Source organism: Phaenicophaeus curvirostris, chromosome 1 (genome assembly GCF_032191515.1).
Source record: "Phaenicophaeus curvirostris isolate KB17595 chromosome 1, BPBGC_Pcur_1.0, whole genome shotgun sequence".
NCBI classification, from domain to species: Eukaryota; Metazoa; Chordata; class Aves; order Cuculiformes; family Cuculidae; genus Phaenicophaeus; species Phaenicophaeus curvirostris.
This window is the reverse complement of record NC_091392.1, coordinates 9,362,818-9,380,112: the sequence shown is the minus strand read 5'-3', so window position 1 is coordinate 9,380,112 and position 17,295 is coordinate 9,362,818. Positions and strand designations below refer to the sequence as shown.

The following is a 17,295-nucleotide window of genomic DNA, read 5'->3' as shown; positions in this document are numbered from 1 at the left end:
AACACTGAAAAAAGCAGATATATCCTGATTCCTTCAAGCCACAAAGCTACATTCCTATTAGCAAATAGTTGTATTGTCAGCACACTTGCACAGCAGATGGAAGGCTCCTCTGCTTCTTCCTTTGTGTTAGTGAGGGTGAAACACAAAATGTCTCCCTGCCTGCTTACCTACCTACTGGCAAATCTGGTGGTCACTACTGGTACTGGGTCATTTGGCCCAGAGTTTACCACTAAGGCTAAGCATGGAGGTGGCTAAGCCAGGTGGGATACTCCCTAGGGTTTCTCCTGAAAACAGCTGTAAGCCAGAAGCCATTAGAAAAAGTCATTAGAAGCCATGCTTTAAAGATGACTCCCTTGACATCATGGACCAAACACATCAAGTCTTCAAATCTTTGTCATTAGCACTAACCATCTGACCACTGATGTTAGGAAGTAAAATGTCTCCAATTTTTTCTTCATTCAGTGTGTTCCAGTCTTTAAATCTTCATTCAGCAGATGCAGATAATAATTGTTCTGGACTTGTGAACAGCTAGAGGGATGCCAAGAAAAGGCTGCAGCACTAAATACCTGATTTAATGGCCATCTCATATTTTTGTACATCTGGTTAATGCATAGTTAACAAGACAAAACAAAACCTTTTGTGGATGCAGTCCAGCAAACAAGTGTGTTTTCAGGATTTTGCAGCCATAGCATGACTATCGTACATTAAATCTCCCCATGAGTGTTAGGAACCTTCTTTACTTTTGAATTGCTATGTTATGACGTAGTATGCACTTCCTACAGCAAAGAATTAATTTATTTAAGAAACAGAGTATTTCAGGAATAACTCAAAACACTGGAAAGCCTTGAAGTCAAGCAGAAGCTAGTTCTTTTCTGACCATAATTTTTTAAAAAACTGGGTTTCTTCTTAATAGTAAACCTGTCCCACATTTGGAGCATGGCTTTATTAACAAAGAAATGAACAATATTGTTCGGCTTCAGCTCAAGCAGTCCCATCAGGCCCAGCAGCAATTTAAGTTCCAGCCACAGTCTACATCTAAAGAATCCCTCTCCTCTATCTCTTCTATCTGGGTGGGGTGATCACCTGTCTCCTGGAGAAGTCAGATTACACCCTCCCTTTCCAAACAGGATCAACACCTGCTAATAGGGTGGAGTATTTCAGACAAACAGGTTGTGAAGCCTGTTATAGGCACATAAAGCACTTAGGCTCTGTATCAGTCACATTGCCTTTATTCAGCATATTAAAGGAATGTCCCATAATGACTTTCACTCATAGCTACAGAACAAATATACTCAAAACTTCTGTGCTGAAAGCATACAGGAAACCAGGAAGTGTTGAAAAGGAGCAAAGGACTGGTGCGTCTACGAGGGATAGCTGCTTAGCAACATGTGTGCTGTAAATAAAAGTACTCTAAGCTAGACTATGAAGTTGTATGTGCCTTACTGTGGGAATCTAGAAATTTGTGCATGGATATAAAACTACACTGACATCACAGAGAGGTGCTGAACAGAGAAGCCTTACATGACAGAAGCTTAAAATTCCCACTCAATAAAAATTTGGCACCAAAGTGAAATCATTGAAATGAGAGTTGCTAAGCATTTTAGGCTTGGGGTGTAGGGTTTTTTTGGTTTGTTTTTATGATTTTTATATTCCTAATACATGTATTAGGAACACAAACATTCTGGAAGCTGTTAATCAGGAAGAAATTACCCAAGTGAAAAAGCGATCAATAGATAATCTGATCCAACACAGATCACATCAGTCAGTCAGAAAATGAACAAATAAACAAAAAAAACCCCGAAGTAGGACAGGAAGATATAAATTCTCCCTTTTTTGCTGTTCTTATTTTTCTTGTTCCATCATCTCCAGAATATAAAACTTTCTTTACACTGAAAAGGTTTTTCAAAAGATCTCTGTTAACATGAAGATGCAGAAACAGAACAAAACATTAGCTTTGGCATAGGAAATAATTGCATACTATTTCCTAGGTTATTTTAAGAACTTTGCCTTTTTTTTTTTTTAAAGACAGTATTTGAAATTTATGGGCAGCAGGGAGAAATTTAGTGGACCTATTTTTGGTGTATGTGAGTAACAGAACTACAGGAAAAAAAAATTGTGGACTAATTAAATAGTAATATAGTGATCACATCTTGAATACAGATGAACTGTGATACGTGATCTTTCAGAGCAGACTCATCCTTCATCCTTAAACTAGCCTTTCTTTTATTAAAGCAACAGAAAAATCCCCAAAAATCAACCAAAACAAAAACCCTCCAGTTTGTTAAAATTGAAAAAATGTGATGCGAATTCAGGAGAAAGAAAAAAAGAAAGAATGTGACCAGAACCAAAAGGAAAGCCCTGAAAGAAAACAGGGACTAAACATATTGATCATTTCTACCAATCATCCAGTTAATGTCCTCTGGAAAGGAATGTATGAAGAATAAATTTACTCTGTCCATCCTGGTATGTAATAAATCATAACAAGGAATTACCCAACATCGTTTTGAAACAGCAATAGCTGGTAACTCAGTGGTAAATAGAAGTAATTCTCCGACTTTGCCAAGGCCAAAACAAGGCTTATGAGGAAAACCTACTGATAGAAAACTAAACCATGTAATTCTGGAAATGATTTTTCCTTCATTTCTCCTTTGCAACCCCTTTGCTAACTCTGTGACTTTGTAATTCAAAAACAACAAAGAAAACATTTCTGCAAGATTGCATTAAATGTGCTGAATATTAAGTTTCCTTCAGAAGCAAATTTCTATAGTCACACCTATAAACAGAAAAATAAGGCCCAAATTGGAAAATTAGCTCTCTCCTTGATCTGTATCGATTTGTTCCCCATACTGAGAGACTTAAGTGACTTCCCATGATTCATAACTGGGTAAAATATGAAAATCTGAACAACTGCCAACTTAACTCTTCCTCTGTATATGCACACAAGTTATTACCTTACAGTAACTGATTTGCCTTGGTCAGTTCATATAAAGAAATATATGCAAATGCCTAAATGAACACAAGCTGTAGGATCAACATCTGAACTAAGAGCCATAAACGAGGCTTTATGCTAGTGGGTGTGTAGTGGAGGTCTATCCAAGAACTGGAGCTGGCGCAACTGTAATTTCCTGGAGGGCAAAATTCTGTCAGAGCTCCACACGACATTGAAAGACTCTAGTGTACTATACTTCTTTTTTCTACCAAGCTCAGCTCACCTCTAAGTGAAGGAGTTGTAGGTTGGTTTGTTTGTTTGTTTGTTTGTTTTTTCTTCTATCTGCCTTTCTCTTTTGCTTGTATTCTATGCAAAGCAGTTTTACACAACAATGATATTGAAGGAGCACACTACTCGCAAAATGTCTCACCCTCTCATCTCTCAAATGGTAAGAAATGCTTTGGTAGAAAATGATGTCCACAGTAAAGATTGTGGACAAGATTAAGGAGTGAGCAGTCCTCAAGCTAATGAACCCAGTATATTAACCAGGACAGTTGATACAGCTGAAATAGATATGCAGTGGCACTGTGTGTTTTACAAATGGCTCAAAAGTCACATTTCTTCTTGTAATACGTAATACTGAGAGCAAATTCTGTCCCTAATGTCACTGAAGCTTTAGATTTTTGCTGACTTTACCCCTTCCTATTCCCAGGGGACATTCACCTTTACCCTTCTTCTGGGTCTTTAGGCTCTGTTAAAGCATATCAGTGCCACGTTGGAGAAAAGCAGTGCTAAGACAGAAAAGAAAAAGGGATAGCACTGAGGGTTGGTGATAAAAAAGCTGTAAATCTGGCTGTAGATATCCTCCAAAAGAAGAATCCTGACAGAAAGGGATGAACTTCTTTTTGGCACACCCAAAGGGCCAGAGGTAATTTGACCGTCAAAATTGTCACTGTCAGATGAATTTCGAAGTAAGCTTTCTAGATCCAGCCAGCATTGTCTATTTAATTTTCAGAGTCCCTCTTCAGATCTTTGTTTACAATAACAGATGAAAAGAATTACTTTTACTTTCTGCCTTCATGTTCCTCTATTCTCCCTAAGGCAACAACAGTAATAAAACAAGTTAAAGGGAATAGTGCTCATTTATTGCCAACTTTGTTTTTCAAAAGTATTACTACCTATGGCTGAGGGACACCTGCTCAGTTAAAGCCACCTTTTTTTTTATTTTCTTCTTTCTTTCCAAATTAAATCATCGCACACTTACAGAACTATAAACCTGCAGAACTGCTAATCTTCCCACCATATACAGAGGGGCTGGAAAACTTTAAAGGAAGAATAAATGAAGATGACATATGAACATTTTGGCTTGAATTAATTATTATCATAACAAATGAGATGGTGAATTAAATTACAGTCATGTGATTCTACCTACGTGAACCATAAACTCAATAATTATGTGTCAGTCACACTTACATGCAAAGAAGCATGCACAAAATATAGCTATATCATGTGTAGTGTAAAAAACCTTGTCTCTTCTTAACTGGGAATAAGCCTCTGATCTGAAGTGTTTCCAAATTATCACGAAAAGAACTATAAAGCATAAAGAAGTCAATCAATCACTGTTGAATTCAGGGAAGAATTAATAATGAGATAAAATTTAATGGCAATTAAATAGCCCAAGTAGATGTCTGTTTCCTCTAGATTATAATACAGTCAGTGCAACTATACATACAATTGTACTGATACACTTCAGCTGTTAAGGGAAACGTCATGAAAGTGTAACTCTGTATGGAGCTGTTTATATGCATTGAGTATGTAGGAGCTTGCTAGTACCAAGTAAAAGCACTTGGTACTCTTTGTACGTCGTTGTATATCAAAATTTCTTTCTCACCAGAAACATTCAGGGAGAAGGTGATTTCATATAGTATCAGAAGTGCGTGTACATATCTGTCATCATATAGCTTGTCCTATATGACTTTGTTAAAGCACCCATTGAAATTGTAAAGATTTATGAGTGTCAAGGCCAGAAGGGAACATTTCAACAATTTAATTTGAGCTAGAATCTTTAGTAGTGGCTAAATAAATTAGATACTAAAATCACACTTGAAAATAACGTTCTGTGGTGCCCTTCAGAAACACATCTTTAAAGCTTTCAAGGCATGAAATCTATCATATCCTTTTATAGGGACTTCTCTGATTAATTGTGTATCACATGAACTACTACTATGGTGCCTCAGCCAAATCTAGTGCAGAGATGTATCAACTAAACAGCAGCCCAAACTTTTAAACCAATAGTAGATTAATAGTTTAAGGATTAGATGAGCTTTCCAGTCAACAAGCTATCCCTCCCCTATCCCTACATGCAAAAGTGACTATTGCTTCTGTTCACTTTTGTAAATCACCCAAGCTTCGGTTTGCTGGTTTATGAAATCCCAGGAATGTCAGACTGGAATTGTGGCCACTTTTTTTTTTTTTTTTTCAGTTACCTATTATTTAACCCACATGTAACACAGAGGTTGCCATGTGTTTCTGCTCCGTCCCAGGTGCCTGAGAGATCTTAAAATCAAAATATTGAGGCTCACTAGTGAGCGATATGACTAGCAGCATGTATTGTAAGCTCAGTATAAAAACTGAAAAGTATCCTGGAGAGACTTTGTTTTCTTTGATCTTTACAAAGGTATGGTCAGGAATTGTGAGAAATATTTATGAGACTTACAGTAAGCACAATATATCAAATGAGAGACTTAAAATATCAAGAAATTCTCACAGAACTGTTCATTTAATTGAATTATGTAAGCAAATATTTGTTATTTATAGTGCATAATTTTTCATGAACAATGTTACTTTGGTGCTTGTGATACTCTCTATTGATGAAATGGAACTATATTTTTATAGTAAGTACTTATATGGGACAGTACAATTTAATGGAAAAAATCTATATATTGTGGGAAAGTGTAGCAGTTTACAATCAGTCCTGTTCTAAGTAAGTGCTGCATAGTGAAGTGAATCTTTCAGGCTCTCTTCTCAGCTCAGATCTGAAGCATACTTTGAAAGGTTCATCTATGCACACAGCAAAGCTTAATTAACATATACTAAGCCCTTTAAGAAAGAGAAATTAAAATGACTACTTAAGGAACAAAGGGATATGAGGAGAGCAGGAACAGCCCAAGCCAGACACCCTCTTCAAATCCCACGTGGACTGTCCTGAGCTACTACCCTGCTTGCATCTAGATTCGCACGACTGACAGTGTCAGTATAAGGAATCCCTCCGCAGGAGTGAAAATAACAGTAAATTAGCTCTTATAATTATGAGAGGAAATCTCAGAGGTCAGAACTGAGGTTAGCAGTGGGGCAGAGCTGGGGTTACACTTGCACTGCAGCTGCTGCAATGCACCTGGCCTATTAGTGGGGACGCACATTTTCAACACTGACTTCCCCTGGAGATCAATAATTTTAAAAAAAGTTTGTAAAAAAGATCTTAATGTAGAAGTATAGACTGTCATGAAGAAAGTTTTGAACTATCACAAATGAAGAGTATCTAATATCTTAGCAAAGGTACCTGCTGAAAGCAATATTAAATCAAGCAAGTTTTATATGCCACTTTATTTGTCTCTTATTCCCTCTAACGAGGGTCTGTTGAGTTATTTTTATGGTCTTTACATTTCACACTCCCAAGGTACTGACAATGGCTTTAAGGAATAAGTGAGGGAGGAATAATAAGTTTCTTAAATGATCAGTAATTTTATCTGTAATTACAGTTAAAGCAGTTACATTAAATAATTTGTAATGCACAACTTCATGGAAGAAGAGGTAGTTGCAAAGATTTAAAGATGATGACTTGAGCACACCAAGGTATGTAATCCATCTTTCCAGTTGCCTGCCAAAACTAGACCCACATTATATATGACCTAAGCTTTTTTTTTATCTCTCACCTATACTTGCAGAGAAGTCTAAACACTAAAAAAAGAAGGCAAAACTACCCCCTACAGCCCAAATAGGTGAAAAATGTTTATGAAAACAAATTATATAATTCTAGCAACATTGTGTTGTATTATCACTCCCCTCAGTTTGGGACACACTGTGCCTTGAACTATGTATTCCTGTTTTGCCTTAGTCCTTTCAAGTAGCTTGTGGGAATGTTGCTTCTAGTGCATGGGCTCAAAGCAGGCAGTAAATGGACCAAGGTCACACGCAGCACTGAGGTGCGGTATGGGCTTAACCTTTTATTCATTATCAGCCAGTGTAGCTTCCCTAATTTCATAAGAATTGGGGAGAATAAAATAGTTACAGCATAAACAGAGGATGCAGACCTCAGCTTCCCAGCTCACTACAGAATAACAGCATCTCTATTCATGATGACTTGACTGGAATCAGCCTAGTGCAATGTATATAAAACGCACTCTTTCTTACTATTGTGAATTTCTAAAAAATATTACTAAAAAAATAAAAGAGTGTGCTTTCATTCTAAGTGCTGAACCTCCTATTAATTTTATAGGTTTCAACCCAAGCTATAAAAAAATCTACTTAATGTAATATACTTAGCATAAGATCAAGCTGCAAGGTTAGTTAATTTGCTCAGTCATTTAACACTAGCCTTATTCTTTTTAACCTTGAATATTAGATATTCTAGTCCTCACCTTGCAATGTACTCCTGAAAGTTATTTGTGAACATGAAGATGGATTAATTTAAACATATTATTTTTATCGAATGACATAGCCCATGTATCTGGCACCTTAGCTGTCCCCTCACATATATAGCTTAGCCCATATTTCTTAGTTCTTACCTAATTCACATCTGCTGTTCCCAAACGTCTTTTTATAAAGACAACTGTCCTCTATGGCCTAGGTAAGGATTAATGAAACTATTTTTACTGTGACTTAGGAAGTTATTCAAATGGAACCCTCCAGAGGTATAGGGTTGGCATTATGAATATTTTACTGAATCATCTCTGAAAATCAGGCCAATAGCAAACACACATGGGGTCAAGTTCCACTCTCAGTTATACCTTGGCAACCACAATGATTTCCCATTTGGCTATGCTATGAAAGTGTTTATTCGGCTTATTGTATGCACGTATTTTTTATTCTCCCTTTCCCCTCCTTCAGCCCTGTCTTCCCATTTCCCATATTATTGTTATAAAAGAAACAGTTCTTATCAGCGTGGAATGATTATTATTTGGGGGCTACAGGCTATATCTTTCCTATTTATATATTGGCAATAAGACGCACATGGGAAGTACGGAAAATGTACAGAAAATTATGCCTCATGTAACAGTGTCTTCCCTGAGGCACCAAAACTGATGCAGAATGTTAAAACCACTTTGACCTCACTCTTGCTATGAACTCCATGCAGGAAAGAGCTCAGGGAAACCCACCGACTCCAGTGAGATGCCACAAAGAGAAAGTACTTCTTGGAACTCAGTGTAGGACTAGGACCTGGAGGAGGGCAAAGATTTAATATTTCTCATTCTGATGTTTTCTCTCCCTTCTCTTTCTCGTTGTGTTTTTTTGTTTGGGTTTTTTTTTTTTTTAGTAGATAAATTCTATTTAATTTGCATGATTTCCATTTATAAATTTAAACTTATGGTCATGAAGACAAAATGTCATTATTTTGAATAAGAAGGCTGAGATAACTCAAGACTGAAGTTATGATCAGATGTGTGACCTCTCAGAGGAGTAAAAATACTTTAAGAATTAACATAATAAAGCATAATAAAATATTTACAATGTTTTATAAAAGAAAAAAATGCTAAAAAGATTTGTACTTACCAGAATATCTTTTCCAGCCCACTTGCACTCATCCCTTCGGGAATGAGATACAGGCCAAACAATCTAAAGACACAAAATAAAAATCAAGTTGTGTTATTTCATGATTCAATAATCACAAATTGCAGACCAAATCCTACAAAGCGTCTTTACCCAGTTTCTCTTTTCCCCATTCTTTTCCTTTTCTTCCATAAAATTTGATGACAAAGAAATAAAACAAAAGGAGTAAAACATGGATAATAGTAAAAACAGTAAAAACATAGTAAAAAAATCTTGAAATCTAGTCTATATTGTGAATCTCAGCAATGAATCTTGAATACTAAGTATAAGAGTGTTAACTCTCCATTAAGTGAGTGTTCTTTCATTGTTTTAAATGTCATACAATGAAATGGAGATTGAGAACAAAAAATATTGCAGATGCTTGGTGACATAGATTGGATCTATGTGAAATGTGATCTCAAATTAAGTTACAGCATCAGAAACGAGGTGTTTGCCTCTTCAGTGTATCTACCAGTTCACTCTTTTATTAGGTTTAGTTAATTAAACAATAGAAAAGAAGCCACAGTATTTGAAAAATATCACACCATTTAAATACAATTGTTTATGTTGTTCCTATAGAGCTACCCTAACACAAGTAAACCTAAGCCTAGGTTTACTATAGTGTTTGCTTAGCAGAAAATTGATCTCACCTCATACAGAGAAAATCCAGAGACGCTTACAGTCAATTATTCATGCTTTTTTTTAAAAGCTTTTAGGAATTACATATAGAATAAAACATGATCTTCCCATAAAATGCCAGGCTATTCATTTGGGAGCCTCAGATAATGCAATATGAATGGCTGTAAGTCTGGATTACAGCCTTGGTGTTCAATACAGTTTGTTAGAAGAAAGTAAAAGGCAAAGTATTCAAGAAAAGAAAAGAAAAAAAAAATTAATATGGATGACAGAAGAGGTCAAAGACGATTTTATATGTGACATTCAAAAATACAGTTTGCAATCACATTTTTAAATTCAAAATTTTCTTAAAATTTAAAGAAATCCAAACAGCAATCAAACATCTTAAGTCTATAAAATAAGGCTGAAAATTTTATGAGCACATTCTCTCTCAAAGGATTCCTGCTACTTCCTGCTTCTATTCTCAACTTAAAATGTGCAGAGACGTGAAAATTTACATTTACTAGGTTGAAAAACATTAACCAAACTTCTCAGATTTCCCAAAAGAACCAGTTCAAATTCAGTTCAAGTTTTGGGCAAAGATTTCGATATTATTCAAGCCAAAATTCTAATACACAACATGAATGGCTAGATGTTCTATTTCCTTGTTCTCACAGCACAAGATTTTCCTCTGATTTGATTTAGATGTCAGCTAAATTGTACTGATTTTAAGAGAACGGAAAGTTTGGCTTTTTAAGTTGTCCTCCTTTGGAGTCATAAGTGGCTATCAGCATTTAGACAGAAATCTCAGTTCTTTTTTTCATGGTGAAAGTAACAACTGGTGAAGTCTGAGCTCAAGTGCAGCACTGATTGCATTGCAATTTTCTTCTATGACCATCCTATGTTTAATGAGCACATCCCCAAATTCTTTAAGCTTTTTGCCTGTTCTTAAATCTAAAGTCTAAATTGCAAAGTTTACATCTGTTGCTAACATTCAGTTCCATATTACCAACAGAAAATTCTTTACTTAATAGAATAACATTCATATACAATTTCAAATAATGTTCAAAAGCTATCTGACAAATTAAGTATGTAAGATACAATTTCTCCCATCCTACAGAGCTGTTTTCTGCAATGGAAACACCTTCTTGCCTTTAATTATTCCAGATGTTTTGCACATTAACCTATCAATCCCTTAGAGAATTCAAATAAATAGCTAGTTTCCTTTATAGCTACTCTAAAGAGAATAGAAAAGAAAATACTCAGTTTTCCTTTTATCCTTTTTCCTTAGAGAATACAAATGAATAGCCTGTCTTCCCTCTGAGCAGAAAACACAAGGTATTTATTGCTATCATCTTAGGAAGCTAATAGTCAAACGGGCAAAAGGTCAGGAACACCAGGAAAAAAAATCCCTGGCTATTGAAGCAATATATCTCTCATAAAAGGGTACTCTCTGGGCTTTAAAATGTGCCATCAAATACATAATATAACAAATCAAACCTCCATCCCATTGTTTACCTTCTTAGCATTTTGTCTTATTAAAATAAATGAGAAATTAAATTATCAGTTTAGACTCTAAAGAAAAGAATATCACTGAACTGTTTGTCATCTTTTAATTCACCTCCAACTTTTAATGGAAAATTTTATTCTACATCAAGAATGGCAAGATTTTATGGACCTATTCCTCTTTTATTAATATTGAATCTATTTTAGTTTAAAAGCAACAGAAGCAGAGTGGCTACAAATGCTGGGTTAAAGGAGAGAAGTCCACACTCAGACTTTCAAACAGCTCCTTTTTATCTGCAAACATATACAAATAAGCCTTTTTATGTAAACTATCAGAATAGGTGTTTGGGGTTTTTAACAATAAACATGAAGTAAGTCTTTTTTGGGAAACAGTTGGATTATTCACTTACCATTTACTTTTTCATGGTTTGAAAAAATGTATTGTAGGTTATACGGTCATAAGTCATAGGCTCGCTATAAATTTTCCTTCACAGAGTCAGCAAATGTTTTGCTGGTTTGTTGTAATAATATTATTGACATTCAAATGCTTACTACATAATTCATGCGGTGCCCGATGTTGCTTGAGTAATTAAAAATCTGCAAAAAGTATGCCCTTACATTGTACAAAACATGAATGAAAGTACCTTTTGATATTCCTTGATGTTAACCAGGTTGAAAGAAAAAATGTGATCTTTTGCTCCAACGTAGAGTCGACTCCGTTCTTCATCCAAGAGGAAAGTATGGTAACTGGAACTATTAGCCAGTCCATTGAAATTGATTATATTGTTGGATTCCAACATTTCTGCAAGATAAAGGTGATAATTTCCTTGTTAATATTGTCAACTAAATTACAGAGCTGTATTTTGACTTGCATGGAATTTCATTTTAGGAATTTATACTTATGTAGTAAAAAACAGTGAAAGCTCTTTGTACCTGGGCCCACGAATGTTTTTATTTCAAGTACTCAAACCCTTGCTTGTGAGATTCAGCTCTACAGAAAAGAGGTCAAAAGATCTGTGAAATCAATTAAAAGCCTGTATGAGGTCTTAGATGGTAACTCATTAATTGTTGGACAAAGTTCAATTTTGTTCAATCGATGAGATTTACAAGGATACACCTGAGGATGACCCACTGACAAGAAGGCATGTAAATACAAACTGCCCTACCTTCACTGTGCAAAACTATTTCATACAGATCTGAAAATTATGAGAAAGGGGATAGGTACAACTGGTTGATGAGATAAAATAATATTTGCAATCTATTCTTATGTGTATTATGATTTTCCAAGCTTACTGACGCAGACAGTAAGCTACAGTATTCTCACAAGAACCAAAAAGAGTTAATTTGTGTAGCAGTGTAGCAAAGTGTCAGAGCATGCACCAAAATATGGTGTTCCTTATTCTATATTTTTTTCTGGCTAAATATAACTATACATTTGTATAACAAGAGTAGTTTTTAAAATTTATACTTCTCTAGACTTAAGTTCTCAAGTTCTCCCTCTCTTTCTCTCTTTTTTTTTTTTTTTAAATATAACAAGAAGAAATCAAATCACCCCAAGCAGTCTTGTCAAAATAATTCTTCTGGCTTTCTGCCAAGTTCTAGAATTCGACTGTATTGTCCTCCAGTTCACTTATTTGCATTTTGTTAGAGACTTTACTAATTCCCTTTACATTGTAATGACTGATTCAGATGTTGAATGTCGACTCGCTGAATAGTGAATGCTGCAGATGATTGATTGCTTAACTTGTCTTAGAAGTCTCTTGGCTAGAAATGCTTTGCTGTCATCTGTATCTGATCATTTTTCTTATAATATAGCTGTCAAAAACCTTTGCAATTTTTTCATCTTTCTTGGTTTGAACTCACTCAGGTATGATTCTGCCCTTTGTCACTGCGGCATAAAGACAAGTGTCTGCTGAAGCCAACGTTACATGAATGTAAAATTACGCACAGCTACTTGGTTTAGAACAAGCCTGATATGATTTTTCTAAGGCAGAGATCTAAATATTCAAATCTACAGATGGTGATTGATGTTTTCCATGCTTTCTAATACTCATGAAAAATGCCAGATCATAACATTGGTGTCTACAGTTTCTTACAGCCAAGAGTAAATTACATCACCTTCTTCACTGTTCATATGTCACCACAGCAGAACTTAAAAGGACCAGGTGTAGTTGTGCAGGGAAATATAAAACCTCTTTTCCTTGTTTTGTTTTTTCAAATTTTCTGTGCAACAGTGTTAAAGATAATATTGGTGGGGGGTTTTGTGAACATGTAATTTGAAGTCAAACTAAAAGCTAAATCCCATCACATTCTCAAAGACTAGGACACTTCTACTGAGTTTTAACCCAGTATCTGTCGTATTGTCCCATTATTGACTTTTGCAGGGGATGACTAGATTTCTGGGGTCTATTGCCCAAAAGATTAGGCCTAACCATATTCCAAGCAGTGTTTTTCAAATCATGTGAAATCAGGTGTCTCCTTGTCAAGAATCAAGTTGAGAATACAGGCTGGGGAGAAAAATGTCATTTGGGTGCTGATGTTTCTCATTCACTACTAAATTAGTTAGGATTGAATTAGTCACAACTAAGATGTAAAAACCTACATAATCTTTGCAGCTCCTCTGTTGTTTGTTCTAACTTACATGTATTTCTGCAGTGATGAATACAGCTTCATATGACATTCTGGAAAGGACTGTTGAAGAACAAAGCAATGACATTGGCACAATCAATACAAATTAAGTATTCCACTTTCTCAAATTAATTAGTTTCAAAGTATTTACCACCCAGTGTCTCTTCCATATCTAGCCATTGACTATCACTGAGAGAATGTCAGAAACAGCAGTAACAGGGCATGCTCCTGGAAGGGCACTGATATCCATCAATTCTGTTAAATGTTGATCAGTCATAATGGCAAGATGCATGGCTGATCGGTGTTAAAATAAATCAAGATTTAGAACAAAGATTGCATTGCAATGCCAAGAGGAAAATGCTGAATGCCTTAAATAAGCAAATGAAATGTATACTGTCTACTAAGTATGCCCTAATTCTTTTCTATTTTTTGGTGCTATTCTTCTTATTAAAGGTTAATGCATCCATAACCTGTGCAGACAGATAATAGTTACCTACACTCAAAAATAGTTTACTTCTGTTATACTTTGACTAGTTCTTTTTATTTCAAAGATGGTAACATTATTCCATCAGATGTTGCAGTCAAGTGCCATTTCTTCAGTAACTGCTTAGAAAGCATTTTCTTATTTCTTTTTGACACATCCTCAGCTTTGGTCATCCCTGTTGTTTTGATCAGGAATGAATGAACCCTATAAAGCTAACTACTGCATGCTATGACTGTGGTATTATCTATAAAATGCTGTATGAGGTAGATTTAGAATGCATGCAGTTGATTGATAGCCAACTGAACATGAGCCAGCAGTGGCCCAGGTGGCCGTTAGAAGGCCAATGGCATCTTGGCTTGTATCAGAAACAGCGTGACCAGCAGGCCCAGGGAGCTTATTCTGCCCTTGTACTTGGCACTGGTAAGACTGCACCTCAAATACTGTGTAATAAGTAATGTGTAATACAAGTGGGCCTCTCACTACAAGGATGTTGAGGCTCTGGAGGGTGTCCAGAAAGGAGCAACAAAGCTGGTGAAGGGGCTGGAGAACAAGTCTTATGAGGAGCAGCTGAGGGAACTGGGGTTGTTTAGCAATGAGAAGAGTAGGATGAGGGGAGACCTCATTGCTCTCTACAACTACCTGAAAGGAGGTTGTAGAGAGGAGGGTGCTGGCCTCTTCTCCCAAGTGACAGGTGATAGGACAAGGGGGAATGGCCTCAAGCTCCACCAGGGGAGGTTCAGACTGGATACAGAAAAAAAATTCTTCACAGAAAGGGTCATTGGACACTGGAACATGCTGCCCAGGGAGGTGATTGAGTCACCATCCTTGGAAGTATTTAAAAGACAGGGAGATGAGGTGCTCAGGGACATGGTTTAGTGGCAGATAGGAATGGTTGGACTCCATCATCTAAGAGGTCTTTTCCAACCTAGTGATTCTATGATTCTATTTTGAAAAAAACAAAGATTTCATTGTTTTTGTTACTGGTGCTTAATTCCCACATTTACTGTATTGCAGGTGACCAAACTAATGGTTTGAAATGCACCATGTCTTAAAGAAAACTACCATATTATACTGGATTTTCACTTGTGATGATCACTGAAACCAGCTGGAGGTTGGGTTTATCAAGGTTTGTGGGACAGATTCTCCTGCTAATCATTTAACTTCAACTACCTTTATTTCACAGCCTTGACTTGCTTGCTCCATCTTACTCTTATTTCTCTTCCAGTGCCCAAGCTCTAAGTATTTGGTATTTTTCTATGTGCCTTTCTGCAGATTCTGCAGGACCTTTCTTCTGTTAACTGATGTTTCTGTTGATCCAGCCTGACTTGTGTCAGATTATTCATTTTGCCAGACTAAGCTGGCAAATTTACAGAAGAAAACCAGTCTCTGGTTCTTGCCTTCCTTTTAATACATGATTATTTAATTTTCTAATGAAACTGCAACATAATAGTATGTATCCACACAGAGGGCCAAATTCCTGTAGTGAAATCCACGGAGATACACATGCACAAGGAATGTAGATTTGGTTTATTTTTATGACATGTTTTTCATTAAAGAATAAGCCAGGAAACCACAGCTATAGCTAAGATGAATACAGTCAGGCAGATCCTGAGGTTTGCTTTATCTATGGTAAACCTTGTTTTATGTCTGTATTTCTTCAACAGAGTTTGTCAAGAGGAGAACATAACAAAAGAAAAGATTTTTTTATTTCTCTATTGCCATGTGAACTATCTTTTTAGTGAGAGGGAATTTGTCTTAGTAACAAGTTAGGAAATTTGTGAGCTCTGGCCTGAGTTCCTGCTACAGATTTCACAATAACATGTCAGCCAAGATTATTTTTGTTGATAAGGATCAAAGGGACATATCAATTTCTAGAAATATCAGAGGAAAGGTCTTCCAGTTTTCTCACTAGGATTCAGATCTGGCCTTGTCCTGTTACTGGTGACTCCATAGAATGACTGGATTATACAGGCAGTTTTGCTCGTCATAACATGCCTGAGAATCAACTGAGTGGGTTGTTGGTTGCACAAAATTGTCGACCTTCATTCCTTTGCCAGCAATGATAAGATCTTGCTGTATATCTCCTAGAAGGAGATAAAGCATGAGTCAATGCATATTATGCCATCAAACAGGGATTTTGCTGAATTGTGAGCAATGCCTCCCCACAGCATTATGCTAGAGCATTTCCTTCTTCTCTGGCCAGGCCTTTACTTTGGCTACAGAGGATCAGGTGGCAGCATGTTTGCACATGCATTTGTTGATTTCACAGATGCATATTGTGTCTGTTCTGTATATCAGCATGTATATCTGTCTAAATAATCCTGGGTATAAATTAGTCATTACCTTTTGAGTGATTATTTGCTGAATTCTAAGATACTAATTCTACCATGCAAGGAAAATAGTGGATACTGTAACTTGCAACCTCTCCTGCAGCTTCCCTGTTTTATTCTTCTGTGTGTAGACAGGGAAGTCTGCTCCTGACAAATATTAGAAGCAGAAGAAAGAAAACAGAAAAATCATCTAAAAACCTATCAAAAACTTTTTCTTTCACATAATTTTAGAAATGCCTGCTTGGGAATATCAGAAAATAATCAGTTTTATCCAAACTAAAACAAACAAACAAAAAAGGGTTTATAAAGTGTATGAGATCATATAGTGCAATAAGGGGTCTATCCATATTTAGATATGTAACATGAAAAGTTTCGTAAGCATCACCTTTGGATCTTTTGCTACATTATGAGCCAGATAAACTTGAAACTATACAGCATTTGTTGTTAATGGCAATTCAGTGTTATTGTAATTTGAATGAGATAAAACACTGGGAGAAAAGAGAGGGATATCTTATCAGAAATCAAAACACAATTGGAACAGAGCCTCTCACAGCTGTTCAATCAGCACTAGCTTTCATCCTCTTCATCTACCTTATCATAACAGTTGCCAATCACCTGGTTTCACTGAACAGTACTGAAAGGAGGAAAAAACAGAATAATTTTTTTTGGCTATGAAACTTTTGTTTCTGAGAGAACACGTAGTTCAGAAACATAGTTCAGGGAACCATGTTTTCATTACAATTTATCAATTAGAAGTAGCAAGGACAAGATATACAGGTTTTAGTGTACTCATGATGTAAACCAAGCAGTTTAAATGAAACACTCCTGCCTACCTTCTACTGCAGAAAAAAACCTTGAGGGCCATGAGTATAGTTTGATTAAAACCAGATACTTGGAAGGAGGAATGTTGCACCAATGTTTTGTTTCAGTTGCACCAGCGTAAGCATGGGATCCTTTGACTTCAAAATACTGATGCATATGTTTTTTATACTGTAAAA

At 36.1% G+C, this 17,295-nt stretch overlaps 1 protein-coding gene across 3 annotated transcripts in view; it reads right to left on the bottom strand.

Annotated features, from left to right (window-relative positions):
* Window positions 1–17,295, bottom strand: part of SEMA3A (semaphorin 3A) — a 410,652-nt gene that overhangs the window by 106,023 nt on the left and 287,334 nt on the right. For all 3 annotated transcript variants that reach the window (XM_069875193.1, XM_069875106.1, XM_069875016.1), the window contains 2 exons: window positions 11,500–11,657; window positions 8,699–8,761 (listed from right to left, as the gene is read on the bottom strand). In XM_069875193.1, coding sequence (XP_069731294.1) covers window positions 8,699–8,761; window positions 11,500–11,657 — 221 coding nt within the window. The remainder of the gene's footprint in view (window positions 1–8,698; window positions 8,762–11,499; window positions 11,658–17,295) is intronic.